Source organism: Haliotis asinina, chromosome 16 (genome assembly GCF_037392515.1).
Source record: "Haliotis asinina isolate JCU_RB_2024 chromosome 16, JCU_Hal_asi_v2, whole genome shotgun sequence".
In the NCBI taxonomy this organism is placed as follows: Eukaryota; Metazoa; Mollusca; class Gastropoda; order Lepetellida; family Haliotidae; genus Haliotis; species Haliotis asinina.
The window spans coordinates 31189646-31203559 of NC_090295.1; the positions used below are offsets into that span (position 1 = coordinate 31189646).

Sequence of the window (13914 nt, forward strand, 5' to 3'; positions counted from 1 at the left end):
AGAAAAATTAGAGACCAAAAACGTCAAAAGTTAAATAAATGATGAAATGGTTTATTGTCGAAATTTAGGGCTGATGGAAATCGGCCTCAAGCAGCTTTCACCTCTAGATCTACATATTTTCAATAATGATTCGAAGTCTAACTCACCCATCACCAAACATGCCCATGTCTCACTCATTCCTTAGGGCGATCCACATTATCCTTACTGTATTCCCTACAACACTTTTCTGTCACGAAAGCACACAATGATTTTTATACAAGCACGTCATTCATGCTTGCACTGTGAAATCAACGTCTGACGCCTGACGTCAACAACCATTTTCAGTTCGAAAAACATCAGCTCATTCAACACAGCATGGCATCTTGTAGATTACGTAATAGGACGATCGTGCCAAATGACCATTTGGCAACCATCAGTAGATTGAAAGCACGAGGCACCAAGTCTACCCATAACCTTCATAATTGTCCGCAACCAATTCGACTCTTTCTGTTCATTTCTGTGACGTCACAGGAATGACTAGCTAAATTTGCACCTTGTGCAACAATGTGGGTGTAGCTCAGTCGGTTAGCTGTCGGGCTAACAATCCGAAGGTCACGGGTTCGCGTCCGACGGGTTCTCACAAACTGGTTGCCTGTCTCACTGACATGTGACCTACAGCTGGGAACGTCCTCACGAGAAATTGTGGTGCTGAATTCTAAAGGTGCTCCTTTACTGCTAACAGCAAATGATGGAGGTTATTGACACACTTTCTACAAATATGGAAACATCATAGAACAAAGCAGGTGGCATCAGTATTGAGAGTGATGACATTCACCCTTGCCCTTTGCCCATACTACCAGCTGCCTTTTTTTCCAAGTGCTGAATAAGGTTAGACTTCCAGTCAATGTTTTCATTGCTGTATGTTGTGATTTATGGTACAGTTGTTATGGCTGGCGCTGACACTAAAGTGAATAATGGCACAGGTAGATGTGACGAATATGAGTCAGAAATATCGACAGTGATAAACTCAAGATCAGACAAGCTATAGGTGACAAACAGCTGAGCAACGTATGATGTTACCTAACAACAGGCTTAGTAATGGAACATCTTCAGCATAGCCCAATGAATTTGTTACCTCTCTTTGCTGACTTTTTGGCCATTCAGGTGTCTTAATTATCTAACCAATTAAAGTTGGCTGCACAAACCATGCAGGGGCTGTCTGAAAGAGGGAGGAGTTCTTGTATATATTTTTAACAATTTTCGGACCTGTCAATTTGTCTGTATGATTTCCCCCAAATCTGAGTCGCACTGCGAACGAACCTGACACTGGCAAATTCGGTTGTAACAGCGACTTAGCTGATTGGGTACTGTGTCATTATGTATGTGTCCATCCATTCCTGCCCTCAATCAGTGCTCTTGAGCATTCAGAATCCAAAATGGCGTTTTGTGCTTCTTTACTTAGCGTTCTCATAATGTCTTTCAGACCTCCTGTATACACCACAGTGTTTACAAGTTCAAGGTCCTCTACCTCTTCTGCCATCATTGCAGTCTTTTTAAAATTATGTTGACAGTCATGAACTATAGGTTGATAGGAGCCATACTCCAAACGCCTAAGTGTGTGACCATCTCTTCCTGTTGGATTCATGTCCCTTTGATCCTTTCACCTTGTAAAGCTCGCATTGCTACCACCACAATTGTATCCACGACTGTTCTTAAACCCTTGTGGACCACTGCTTCCTCTTCCAGAGTTAGAGTAGTTTGGCCTTCTACCCCTGTGTGCCATGAAGACCTCGTGAACTGAAATTTTTGCCTCTACTTTTATGAGATTTGATGCTTCACTTTCTTCATGTTTGGCTATCATACCTTCTTTCAAAAATGTTTTCGAAGAAGCAATTACTTGTTAAAAAAGAGTATCCTTCTTAGTGAGGTCCATACCTGTCAAAACTAATAGTTTTTTTTTCTGTTGTTAACATTGCTCTCCATAACAGTTTAAATACTAAAACTTCAGATCTTTCTTGATTTTCTTGTATCAAAGGCAGTAGTATTATTCAGTCATTCTTTTCACTGTTTTTAAATTTTTCTAGAGAGTTTGCAAGTTCATCATTACCAAAATATTTGTTTATTAGTGCAGTTAATGCATCTAATCCTGTGTTTGATTATGTTTGATTTTAGTGTTTCCAAGTTAATTATAATTGATGCAGGGTCATCTTGTGGTAGAGATGATGCAACTACCCTGCCCCTCTGTTTAGCAGAATTTCTATGATTTCATTCCAGGCCATCATTTCCTGTTTATGATGTTCATAACTTTTATCAGTCCTCTTCTCAGGAGCATTAATTCTCACTGTTGTGGCTTTTTCACACACAAATATTTTTCAAACTGGGAGTAATGAGTCATGAAACACATGCTAGAAAATATTTCAAAGTCTTTCACAGACACTTTAGGTCATGCCTTTTGTCGATAAAATTACCACCACATGTGGAAAATATCACTTGTCAAGCAACCACACTTTGCTACCATTTGTTCATTCTCATACACCCTGTAACATCATGGCAGCTGACAGCACACATGCTTGCTTCTTGCCATCTTTATTTCTACGCCCACTTCCTGGCAGATACGATATCAAAGCCTCTCACAGACTCTTGGGCCTGTGTAATTAATATATTCACATACCTTCACTTACCCTCTTCCCACTTTGCAGGTAGCTCACTTCAAGGAGTTTATCCCCAAGGCATTCCCATCTGGCGATGACCTCATTCTGGATGCTGAAGTGCTCCTTGTCGACACCAAGACAGGCAAACCCCTCCCATTCGGAACACTCGGCGTACATAAGGTAACATTGATAGAAGTAATGAGTATGGTGAACCACTATTGAAGTTGTAGTTTCAGCAGTTTCATTAGTTAATAGTCAGGATATATTGTATCCTGTATCAAATGTCCTGACTGTATTTTCAAGGTTATCAAGTTAAAACTGTTTCAGGAAATGCTCACATTTTCTCCGATCTTTTACATGGCCACTATATTTTAATGGTTACTTATTTTCTTTGTGTGTACCTATCTATATGGCAATCCATGATCTGTCTCAGACTTCTTGTTGTAACAATAATGGAAAAACATCAGATGTTCTGGATCTTTTTGCTTAAGGACACAAGCAAAAACAGTGCATTATCAGATAGTTTCAATAGATGTGAATGAGTGAGTTAGTTTAGTTTTACGCCGTACTCTGCGATATTCCAGCTATATGGCAGTGGTCTGTAAATAATTGAGTCTGGACCTGACAATCCAGTGATCAACAACATGAGCATCATTCTGTGCTATTGGGAACCGATGACATGTGTCAACCAAGTCAGCGAGTCTGACCACCCAATGCCGTTAGTCGCCTCTTACGACAAGCATAGTTGCCTTTTGTGGCAAGCATGGGTTGCTGAAGGCCTATTCTACCCCGGGACCTTCAGGGGTCTTCAGTAGATGTGGTACAGTCACCACATCAATGGAATATATATCTTTGTTTCAGAAAGCTGCCTTCTCAGAAGCCAAAGTGTGTCTGTTTGTGTTTGACTGTCTTCACATCAATGGAGAAAACCTTATGGACAGGTGGGCCCAAGGAACAGCGTTCCCTCTGTAACTTTATTTGAAGTTTTGATTTGTAAGGACCATCACAGTGTTTATGGCATGTCTCCTCCCTCTGTGTGAATAATAGTGCAACACTTAAAATTCCATGAAGTTCCCTTTTTTGAAGAGGATGTAATATCACACGCACCCGAGTGTAGCCTCCCTTTATAGTTTGTCACCCTTATTGGTCACCCGAGCGGCCATGTTTGTCACTCGCTCCTCCACCACTCTAGTGAAGGGTAGTGGAGGCACCTGGGGTCTCTATACGGCACATATCCTTTGTATTTTCGATCATTTATCCAATTTTTGCTGTATACAGCTTATAGTCTGTATACATTATCATTATGTCTTAAGTTATTGCTAAATTTTACACATTTTTTACATTGTTGGCCATTTCATCTTGGGTACTTGTGTTGCATTTGATGAAATCGTATTTCTGTTGTAGGTACTGCTTTTATTATGTCCTTCATGCACTAACATTTGTTATCCAGCGTTCGTAAACTTTGTGAGAATTTATCATGAGAATTCATGATTTGTTAAGCTGTGTTCTAATTGGTCATTCTCAAAGGCTTCCAGATGTGACCTCCTACCAGTGTTTGTTAGACTCAGTAGAGGAGTGTAACGAATAATACTGAGACTATATTTACTTAAGTTGACATCACGATAGATCTAGAATCAAGGAAATATCGATGCTTCCTATTCAATGGTCATCACTTCCAGAGGAACATCCTACAATTTGAAATATCATTGGCTTCCAGGTTATTTATTCAAGTGACCAAGCCCATTGTTACTTATCAACATCATCAAGGGCTACGCAGTGCCTTTTACGAGGATGACAGGATTCAACTCAAGACTATAGTTGGGTCCATTACATCAGTTTCTGAATGCTCACCTAGACAGCATGGATCCAATAGCCCTACTGAAGCCATACCTAGTGTGGTGGACTTACAAATTGATTGTTTATGGAGGAACCACTCATCTTTATGTAGATGCATTGCTACAGGGATGGGGAGCCCACTTCTACAACAGAGTTACAGCAGGAAAGTAGATAAGACAAGAACAACTGCTTCACATCAGTCAGTAGGAGATGAAAACTGTAAGCAACGCCTTACTACCCTGCTTGATTGCACCAAGAAACAAAATGCCAATTGTCCACACAGACAACTCCAGAGTTGCATTCTACCTATACAGACATGAATTAACAAGATCGACAAGTCTACTAAAGCTCACCCTCCAGATGTTCAGCATCATTGATGACCTTAACATCTTCATAAAGGCATGTCACATTCCAGGAGCATAGAATGTCATGACAGATGCTCTACCTCGTCCACTACAACCTTCTCCGATGGAATGGAAGTTACAATTGTGCATTTCAGCTATTCATTCAGATGTTAAGATCTCCGCACATAGACCTGTTCAACAGACACCCACATTCGTCTCTCCAGTGCCAGATTAGTTAGCATGTGCAACTCTCAGCATATCATGCAAAGCATTAGATGCTAATGTGTTTCCATCTCCAGTTCTACTGCCACAAGTAACTGGGAAAATCTGCAACTGATTTTTGTTTCTCATCCTTATACAAGAAGTAGGAAGTCCATCCCTGAAACTACCAGAGTGGTTGAGCTCCTCCATCTGCACATCAAGCATGCTCACATGAATCCATCATTGTTCCAGCTTCATGTATGGACCATGTCAAAACTTGACTAAAGAAAAGAGAATATTCTGCCAGAGCAGCAAAGGCAGTAACCTTTCCTTTTATGCACAACTCGCACTTTATACAATAAGTGCAAGAGACTTGAGATATATGCATGGTGGAAGGGCATCAGTGGGATTCAATTCACCTGGGAATCAGTTACCTGATCAGCCTGACAGACAATTCCACATCCCAGCATTATCTACAGACCTTGGTCCAGAGGATAAGCAGGACTTATCCTTGTGTCCAGTCAGAGCCATGAAAATGTATTTACAAAGCAACAAGAAGACGAAAATTCAAGCACCTGTTCATATCTTTGTCTTCAGATACACCTACTGAAGTCTCTATATGAGTATGAACTATATGAGTTTGCATGAGAGATGTTTTACAAAGGGCCTACAAAGCAGCAGGATGAGTGTACATGAACCTCCAATCCACATTAAGGTAGTTTGCTAGACTCGCCCTACATGGAAATCTGATATGACATTCTCCAATTTGGGCCATTTGTAGCACAACAGCTAATGGTTTCACAAAAGCGATGAGTAATTCTCACCTTTTATCATGTGATTTGTAGGGACCAACACTCTGTGGAGTAAATGGTTGAGAGTCCATGCATATGCCGAGGACAGGCTAGCATGAGTGATTATGACCCTGTACCCTGAAGGGTTGCCACTTGTCTTGCTAGGAACATCTTGACAAAGAGTTGCACTAGATAACTAGCAGGACACTAGTATGTCTATATATCCACATGAAGATATCAGCAGTCACTTCACAATAAGAAAAGTCTGACATGATGTGGTCCCCTAGAATTAACAGATGAAGGTTGGAAGAACAGGGTCACCACAGTGCTGTTACAGGTCCCATGGGGGAAACTACAGGATGTATAAAGACAGCCAGAGAATCCTGGCCTGACCCACCACTGATTCTGTTGGATTCCGTTAGTATAATAAGCATGAGTCAGGGTAATATGTAATTTTCTGAATAAAATTGATATTTTTAACTTAGACCTGACTCATGATGTCAAGCCCTCCCAAACTTCCTGCTTATGGCATGCTGGATTTCCCTAAAAGTGGCTTTTGTTTGGTGAGAGTGGCAAGAGTGGCCAGTCAGATGACAGATAAGGGCACCAAACCATAAAGGGAAGGAGGCTACTCATGGGTGAGTGGGATTTTACGTCTTCTTCAAAAAAGGGAATTTCAAGGGATTTCAAGTGTTCCACAGTCATTTGTATAGAAGGAGGAGACAAGCATAATACGCAGGAGTCAGGATAAGTATAGAATATCATTTTTATTCAGAAAATTACATACTATGATATGCATGTGATATTCTTCAAGTGACTCACAGTTAATGTAAATATGGTTCCAGACCCATCAAGAAGAGGAGGGCGATACTGCAAGATAATATGCAGGAAATACCCAACAGAATCATGTTCTCAGAGTATGAACACATTATGGTAAGAAACGGTGGTGGTAGTGGTAGTAGCAGTTGCAGTAGCATCAGCAGTAGTAGTTGAAGCAGTTGTAGCAGAATTAGTAGTAGCAGTGACAGTAGCATTAGGGGTTGGAAGAGCATTGGTTTTGTACTAAACAAACATCATCATCATCATCATCATCATCAAAAGTGTTTATCCATCTTACCCATACTTCCAGTGGTAATACTGTTTATTGTAAGACCGTAACTTTGAGTAATATTGTCTGGTCTTGTACTAGAAGGAACAGAACATGAACTGTATCCTTCATCTGTTTGCAGAAACCAAGTGACCTCCAGACCATGATGGACAAGGTGTTCCGTGAAGGCCTGGAAGGGCTTGTGCTGAAGGATGTCAATGTGAGACATATTTGCCATATCTACATGGTGTTAATTAATGTTGATTACACAGTTGATCAGAAAATAGAGTCTCCCCTAAATGGCAGCATACAAGACTCTTCATTTTGTTTCTCTATATTGTATGAGTGCTCTCAGTTCAGTTTTGTGAAAGGTACACTGTTTTGAATGAATGTGGTTTTAATACCACTGTGAACAGTATTCTGGTTATATGATGGCATGTTGGTTTGAAGTGGGAGAAAATCTTTAAGTGATGGCATTCTTGGAAGTTTACATCTTTTTGGGAATCCTTAACAAGGGTATGGTGGTGACAAACCAAGAAAGTGGGATTCAAACACACATGTATCGCTGTCTGATGTACCAACGAGACCCAGCTTTGCACAATGAATTTGCAGTGCCTAACATGAAACATCTTACGTATGTTTGAATAATAAAGGGGTGGTGGGGTAGCCTAGTGGTTCAAACATTCGCTAATCACACCAATAGGTACAATGTGTTCCTGGTGTTCCCCGCTGTGATATTGTTGAACTGTTGATCAAAGTGACGTAAAACCCAGCTCACTCACTTTATGAGGGGTGGGGGGTGGGGGACAGAGAGGTGACCAGTTCACTTCATGGCATGTTCTTATGGTCCAAGTTCAGTCTTGAGCTTTTGTCTTTGGAAATAGACATTTGGACGTTTGTGCCAGTTTGAACTCGCAAAAAATCATGGCAAGTTTAGTCTTGCCAAATTGAACACTTGTCTTATACAAGAGGAAACATTAAGTACAATTCAATGTGTTTTAAAGACGCTGCTGGTAAAGTGTGACTGTTTGATATGGAACTATGTTCATGTATTTTCAGAGTCACTATGAACCAGGGAAACGGCACTGGTTGAAGGTGAAGAAGGACTACCTTCATCAGGGCAGTATGGCTGACTCAGCCGACCTCGTTGTCCTTGGGGCGTATTATGGCACAGGAAACAAAGGTATGTACAAGTGTTACCTTGTTACAGTGCAGTAGGGGTTTGTTCCTCAAACATATTGTAGCATCAAGGTGAGGCAAAAGTATGAATTCCTGAGTTGTTTTCCTGTTAATTACCTATGATCATGCCATGAAACATTGCTCACAACATCATCCACTTGTTTGTCTGACACAGAAGTAATTTTAGTATGCTATGATCATGCCATACCCCTCTCCCTTTCCCTCTCCTTCCTTCTCCCTCTTCTTCCTTCTCCCTCTTCTTCTCCCCTCCCGTTTCTTCCAATTCCTGTCCCTCTCCCCATCTTCCTCTCTCTCCCTCTTCCTCTCTCTCTCCCTCTTCCTCTCTCTCTCCCCTTCCTCTCTCTCTCCCCTTCCTCTCTTCCCTCCTCCACCTTCCTCTCCCTCTCTCCTCTTACCCCTCACCACGTCTTCCTCTCTCCCTTTCTTTTTTCCCTCACCTCCTCTCCCACTCCTCCATGCTGCGTCTATTAACAAAGTTCCTTCTTCTTCCACCAGGTGGCATGATGTCAATCTTCCTGCTAGGTGTGTATGACCCCAAGTCCAAGCTCTGGTGCACGGTGACAAAGTGTGGCAGCGGTCTGGATGACAAGATGTTGGAAAGGTTGAACAAGGAGATGGACATGGTCAAGATCAGCAAGAACTTTGCCAAAGTGCCCTTGTGGCTCAACATCAAGAAGCCACTCACACCAGATTTTGTCGTCACTGATCCTAAGAAGGCACCAGTCTGGGAAATCATCGGAGCTGAGTTCAGCAAGGCAGAGGTTCACACAGCTGATGGTATCTCTATCCGATTTCCCAGAATTCAGAAGTTCAGGGACGATAAGAATTGGGAGAATGCAACGGATCTTCCCAGATTGAAGGTAGTGATGTTTAGAAAAAAACACATCATTTGTATCTTGAGGAGGCAAGTAAGCTAAGTGGTTTGGTGGATCTGAGTACAATTTCTTAAACAATTAGCTGTGATAATGATATTTTTGCCAAGATGATATGAAAATACAGCAGCTACCTGACCATTCATTCCTAAACACACTCACTCATTACATGATAGACAGACAGGGCCAAGCTAACCCTATGCTTTGACTTGTTACAATGCTGTATGCTTCTTACCCAGGTCTTGTACAAAGAATCCAAGGAGAAGAGTGACATTGTTGTACCAAAGACGACAGGAAATGATGAAAGTAATGGTAATGGTGCCAGGCACAGCAATGGGGGTGACAGTGACAGCATGGACATGGACATCCCCGTGAAGAAAACACCAGTCAAGAGACAGGCAGAAGATGAGGGGCTGACCACGCCCACCAAGAAGGTGAAAGACCATTTACAGTGTTCCCAGAAATTATTGAGAAAATCTTTGGTTTTTTTCTAATGACGCTAAGATTGGAAAAATTGCTTTCACTATGCACTAAGCATACTAAATAAGGGAGACAACTCTTGAAGGCTGAGAAGGCAGCTCATTACGTCAAGAGTTATCTCCCTTGTCTGGACAGACGGCTTCCTGTGTTGACATGGCAGAATTTACAGCAAGAGAGAAAAGAAAGCTCATTCTAGATGATTTTGAAAGGGGTGAGGCTGATGCTAAAGTGTTAGCTTGTAGACATAGTATTCCTCTGACTACAGTATACAGAACTTTGAAGAATATTCAAACAGGAACCGGGATAGAGCACAAAGCAGGGGCAGGTCGGCCTAGGAAATTCAGTGTTGTGGATCGCCGTAGACTTGGGCAGATTGTGAGTAGGGGCAAACTGAAAAGTGTTGAGAACATCAGAAATGAAATGATTAGCAGAGGAAGTCCTCAGGTATGCAATGAAACAGTTAGGCAGGAATTACAGAGACTTAATTGGGTGAAAAAACGTGGAATTCCCTCGCCGTTGATGCAAGATGACAAAAGATACTGTCAAACCTATCTACCAGCGACCAAAACATAGCCCGAAGTTTCACATGTGGGGTGGCATATTGGCTCACGGAGTGACGCCATTGTATGTTGTCACGGGAAACTTGACAAAAGAAAGATACGTTGACATTCTAAATGGTCACCTTCTTCCGAGAGCACAAACATTGTATGAAGATGATTGGATTTTCCAGCATGATAATGACCCAAAACACACTGTGCGCTACACAAAACAGTGGTTGTCGGGCGAAAATGTTCAAGTTTTAGACTGGCCCAGTTACAGCCCAGACCTAAACCCAATTGAGAATGTGTGGGGAGTCATGAAGGACAGAATAAACCAAAAGGGACTGAGAAATATTGAAGATATGAAGGCCGAGGTGGTCCAATATTGGGATACCCTGTCACACGATTACCTACAAACTTTGATGGGTAGTGTGCCTAGGCGTATTCAGGCATGCATTGCTGAGCGAGGAGGTCTAACAAAGTACTAAAACAAGACTGAGACTGTAAAAGGATGATGTTTTAACATGTTTATGTAAGTAAAACGCCAGAAGTTAATAAACGTAATGAGTTACATGACGCAACATGATTCTCAATAATTTCTGGGAATACTATAATTCAGTAACAATTTCAAGACATAGAGAATTTAGGCTGATATGATTGCTCCCTCCACTCCAGTTTACTTTTAGTAAGGAAGAATGGATGTCCAGTCTTCTGTGATGCTGCTGTTTTCCTATGTGTAGAGTTGTGGCCAGAATAATTGTGACCTCTCAAATTATGATTCACCTCAATTATATTTCTAGGTTTTTAACCACATTTTCATCGTAATGACTTTGGAAATTTGTCCTTAAGTAAACAGAATACTGCTTAAACACAGTTACTAAACAAAAAAGTAGTTCCACAACACTCATCTTCAATAATCTCCAGGGTATATGTTCCAATAAATTTCAGTATACCCTGGATGAATCTAGATTTTATTACCTCCCTTGGCTGGCTTTTCATCCAATTTCTTGTCTTTGCGTGGAAGTTGAGCATACCAAACACAACTCACTTTCACTTCCCAAATAAGTTAACCAATTAAACTTGGCAACACAAGTGATGCAGGGGTACTCTTAAAAGAGGTAGGTGTTCCTGCATGTTTTCTAAAGTTTCAGACTTGTCAGTTTTTATAATTTCCCCCAAAATCTAAGTTGCTCTGCGAACAAACATTCATTGCTGCAAGTGGAATCTTTGTTGAGACTGGCAAGCTCAGTTGTAATGGCAGCTTAGGTGGCTAGCTACTGCGAGAATGTGGAGCCAGCAAAGGGAGGTAATAAAATTATTGGGCCAAGACGTAGATGCATTCAGGGTACTTGCAGAGATTTATTGGAACATTTACCCTTTAGATTATCGAGGATTTACAACACCTGGTTTCTTCAATATTTAATGCCATGACAGATTCACTGTAGTAATGTGAAACAGTGGGATATTTTGAGTAGTTTGTACAGATGAAGGCAGAAATTGCTCCCTAAACATTACTCAACTGACAGCACCCATTAACATTGACTTGTTTTGTACAAATGTAAATTACACAGATCTTCTGGTCCAGGAACATGTATGGCATATGTATAAATATTTCATAGTTTTTTAATATATTATGGGATTGTATTCTTATATGCATGGCGGTAATGGTGATGATCGCACTGGATTTTCAGAATAACAATGATTTTTTGGCTGCTCAAAGAAATTTGGGCTCCTCCTTATGATCTTAAACCAGGCTGAAATACTGTCCTAAAAATCAAAATAGTCTCTATCTACGCTCATATATGAAATGCTTATGCTATATGATGAAACTTAAATTCTGTTATTATCTGTATTTATTACATTATCTACATGCAGCATATGTCATATTTGGGATTTCACTTTCTTAGTAAAGTACAAATTCTAGTTCTTTCTTGGTTGAGTCCAATCCGGGATTCGAACCTGCACCCTTAGCGCTGGGCACCTAACTGCAGGCTAGACGGCTGACTTTGTGTGCTGGCAATTAGGTGCCTGACTCTGAGGGTGCGGGTTCGAATCCCGGATGGAACTCAACCAAAAAAGTACTAGCATTTGTACTTTACTAAGAAAGTGAAATCCCAACTACAACATGTGTTGCATTTGACCACTTTCTAAATGCCATTGTGTAATCATTATCTACATGCAGTTGGTGTCAGTAGGTGTGAAATCTATCATCATGTCATCTGGTTCTAGCTATTTTGTCCACGGCAGAAGGTCTGAAATATCATGGTAAGGTGTTACTGTGTTGTTTCTGAGCTTTATCCCAGACTGACCTGTGAAGGTCCGGGGTAGATAGTCCTTCAGCAACCTATGCTTGCCATGAAAGGCGACTATGCTTGTCGTAAGAGGCAACTAACAGGATCAGGTGTTCAGACTCACTGACTTGGTTGACACATGTCATCGGTTCCCTATTTTGCAGATCGATGCTCATGCTTTTGGTCACTGGATTGTCAGACTCAATTATTTACAGACCGCCGCCATATAGCTGGAATATTGCTGAGTGCAGCGTAAAACTTAACACACTCACTCATTTATGTAACACTATTTAATCATGTCCAATTTATTTCAGCCTAAACCAGAATGCAAGTATGGTTCCACTTGCTACCAGACCAGCCCCGCCCACAAAGCAGTTTTCTGTCACCCAGCTGGTGGCAGCACCCCACAGAAGTCACCGTCCAAGCCCTTGACTCCTGGGGTAACAAGTTCCTCCAACAAACTACCCAACATTTTCACAGGCTGCAAGATCTTCCTGCCTGAAACCACAGAGCAGTTCAAGCAGCTCAAGCGGTATATCATTGCGTATCTTTTACACATGTGGTCCCAGTGGGGATTCTGGTTTACTGCAGTCTTTAACGGGGGTCTGGGCCCCCATCCCAATCATAGTGCTTCAACTGTCATAAGTTTGTTTTCGCTAGGGGAGTTAGGATACCTAAGGGCTGGGATCCCAAGTTTCTTCATAATATAAGTAGAACTGTGAATGTCTGGGTTGGAATACTGGCCTTCAGTAACCCATGCGATTAACAGGATCGGGTGGTCAGGCTCACTCACTTGATCGACACATGTCCTCAGTTCCTAATTGTTCAGATTGATGCTGATGCTGTTGATCACTGGATTGTCTGGTCCACTATTAATTGACAGACCACTGCCATATAGCTGGAATAAAGCTTAAAACTAAGCTTACTCATGATATAAGTCACTGGATTGTCTGGTCCTCACTTGATTATTTACAGCCTTATCTTACAGTGGAAACATAGAACAGAGTCTTGTAGAAAGAGCATGAAAGCAAACAAAACCATGCTCATTGTTACCATTATCGTCATAAGATTAACTATGATCTTCATGCCTGACATATCTACATGTAAATCTGGTTATTATTCATATGAAAGAACTGACTTACTGTTACAGTAAATCAATGTTTGTATGGTTAGTGAAAGGATTTACGTAAACTTACTGAAAAGTAATCTCATTCCATATACCTGTTATAGCTGTAACATTTGTTGTGAGCCTGTGTTAAAGTATCACTTTAGCCTTAGATCACTTTGTGTAACTTGGCACTGACTGTCATTCTTCCTAGTATAGGTCCATCTCTTATTCTCACAGTAGTTCTTGGTAGTTTTTTACATCACCAACCGGTAACCAGGAAGTGATCCAATTCTGCCAATGATCACAATCTTGCAGTGTTACGGATATCAGTGGGTTTTTACCAACTTGGACATGTCATAACTTCTTCCCGCCCTTTCTGACAGGATTGCTCTTGCATACACTTCATACCATTACTTCCTTGTTATCCTGCAAGAAAGAGAGAAGCCTCATTTTGTTAATGGCGGATGGTATTGTTTCACACCTGACTCAAGAGTAGTAAGCCACCTGATGGATCAAGCAGCTGATACGTGCATAT

The 13914-nt window shown here is 41.2% G+C and overlaps 1 protein-coding gene across 3 annotated transcripts in view; it reads left to right on the forward strand.

Moving 5' to 3' along the window:
* The window catches only part of LOC137268855 (DNA ligase 3-like), a 39911-nt gene that overhangs the window by 20805 nt on the left and 5192 nt on the right, over window positions 1-13914 (forward strand). For all 3 annotated transcript variants that reach the window (XM_067803427.1, XM_067803429.1, XM_067803428.1), the window contains exons 12-19: window positions 2679-2810; window positions 3492-3571; window positions 6648-6735; window positions 7032-7109; window positions 7949-8072; window positions 8585-8949; window positions 9201-9395; window positions 12586-12815. In XM_067803427.1, coding sequence (XP_067659528.1) covers window positions 2679-2810; window positions 3492-3571; window positions 6648-6735; window positions 7032-7109; window positions 7949-8072; window positions 8585-8949; window positions 9201-9395; window positions 12586-12815 — 1292 coding nt within the window. The remainder of the gene's footprint in view (window positions 1-2678; window positions 2811-3491; window positions 3572-6647; window positions 6736-7031; window positions 7110-7948; window positions 8073-8584; window positions 8950-9200; window positions 9396-12585; window positions 12816-13914) is intronic.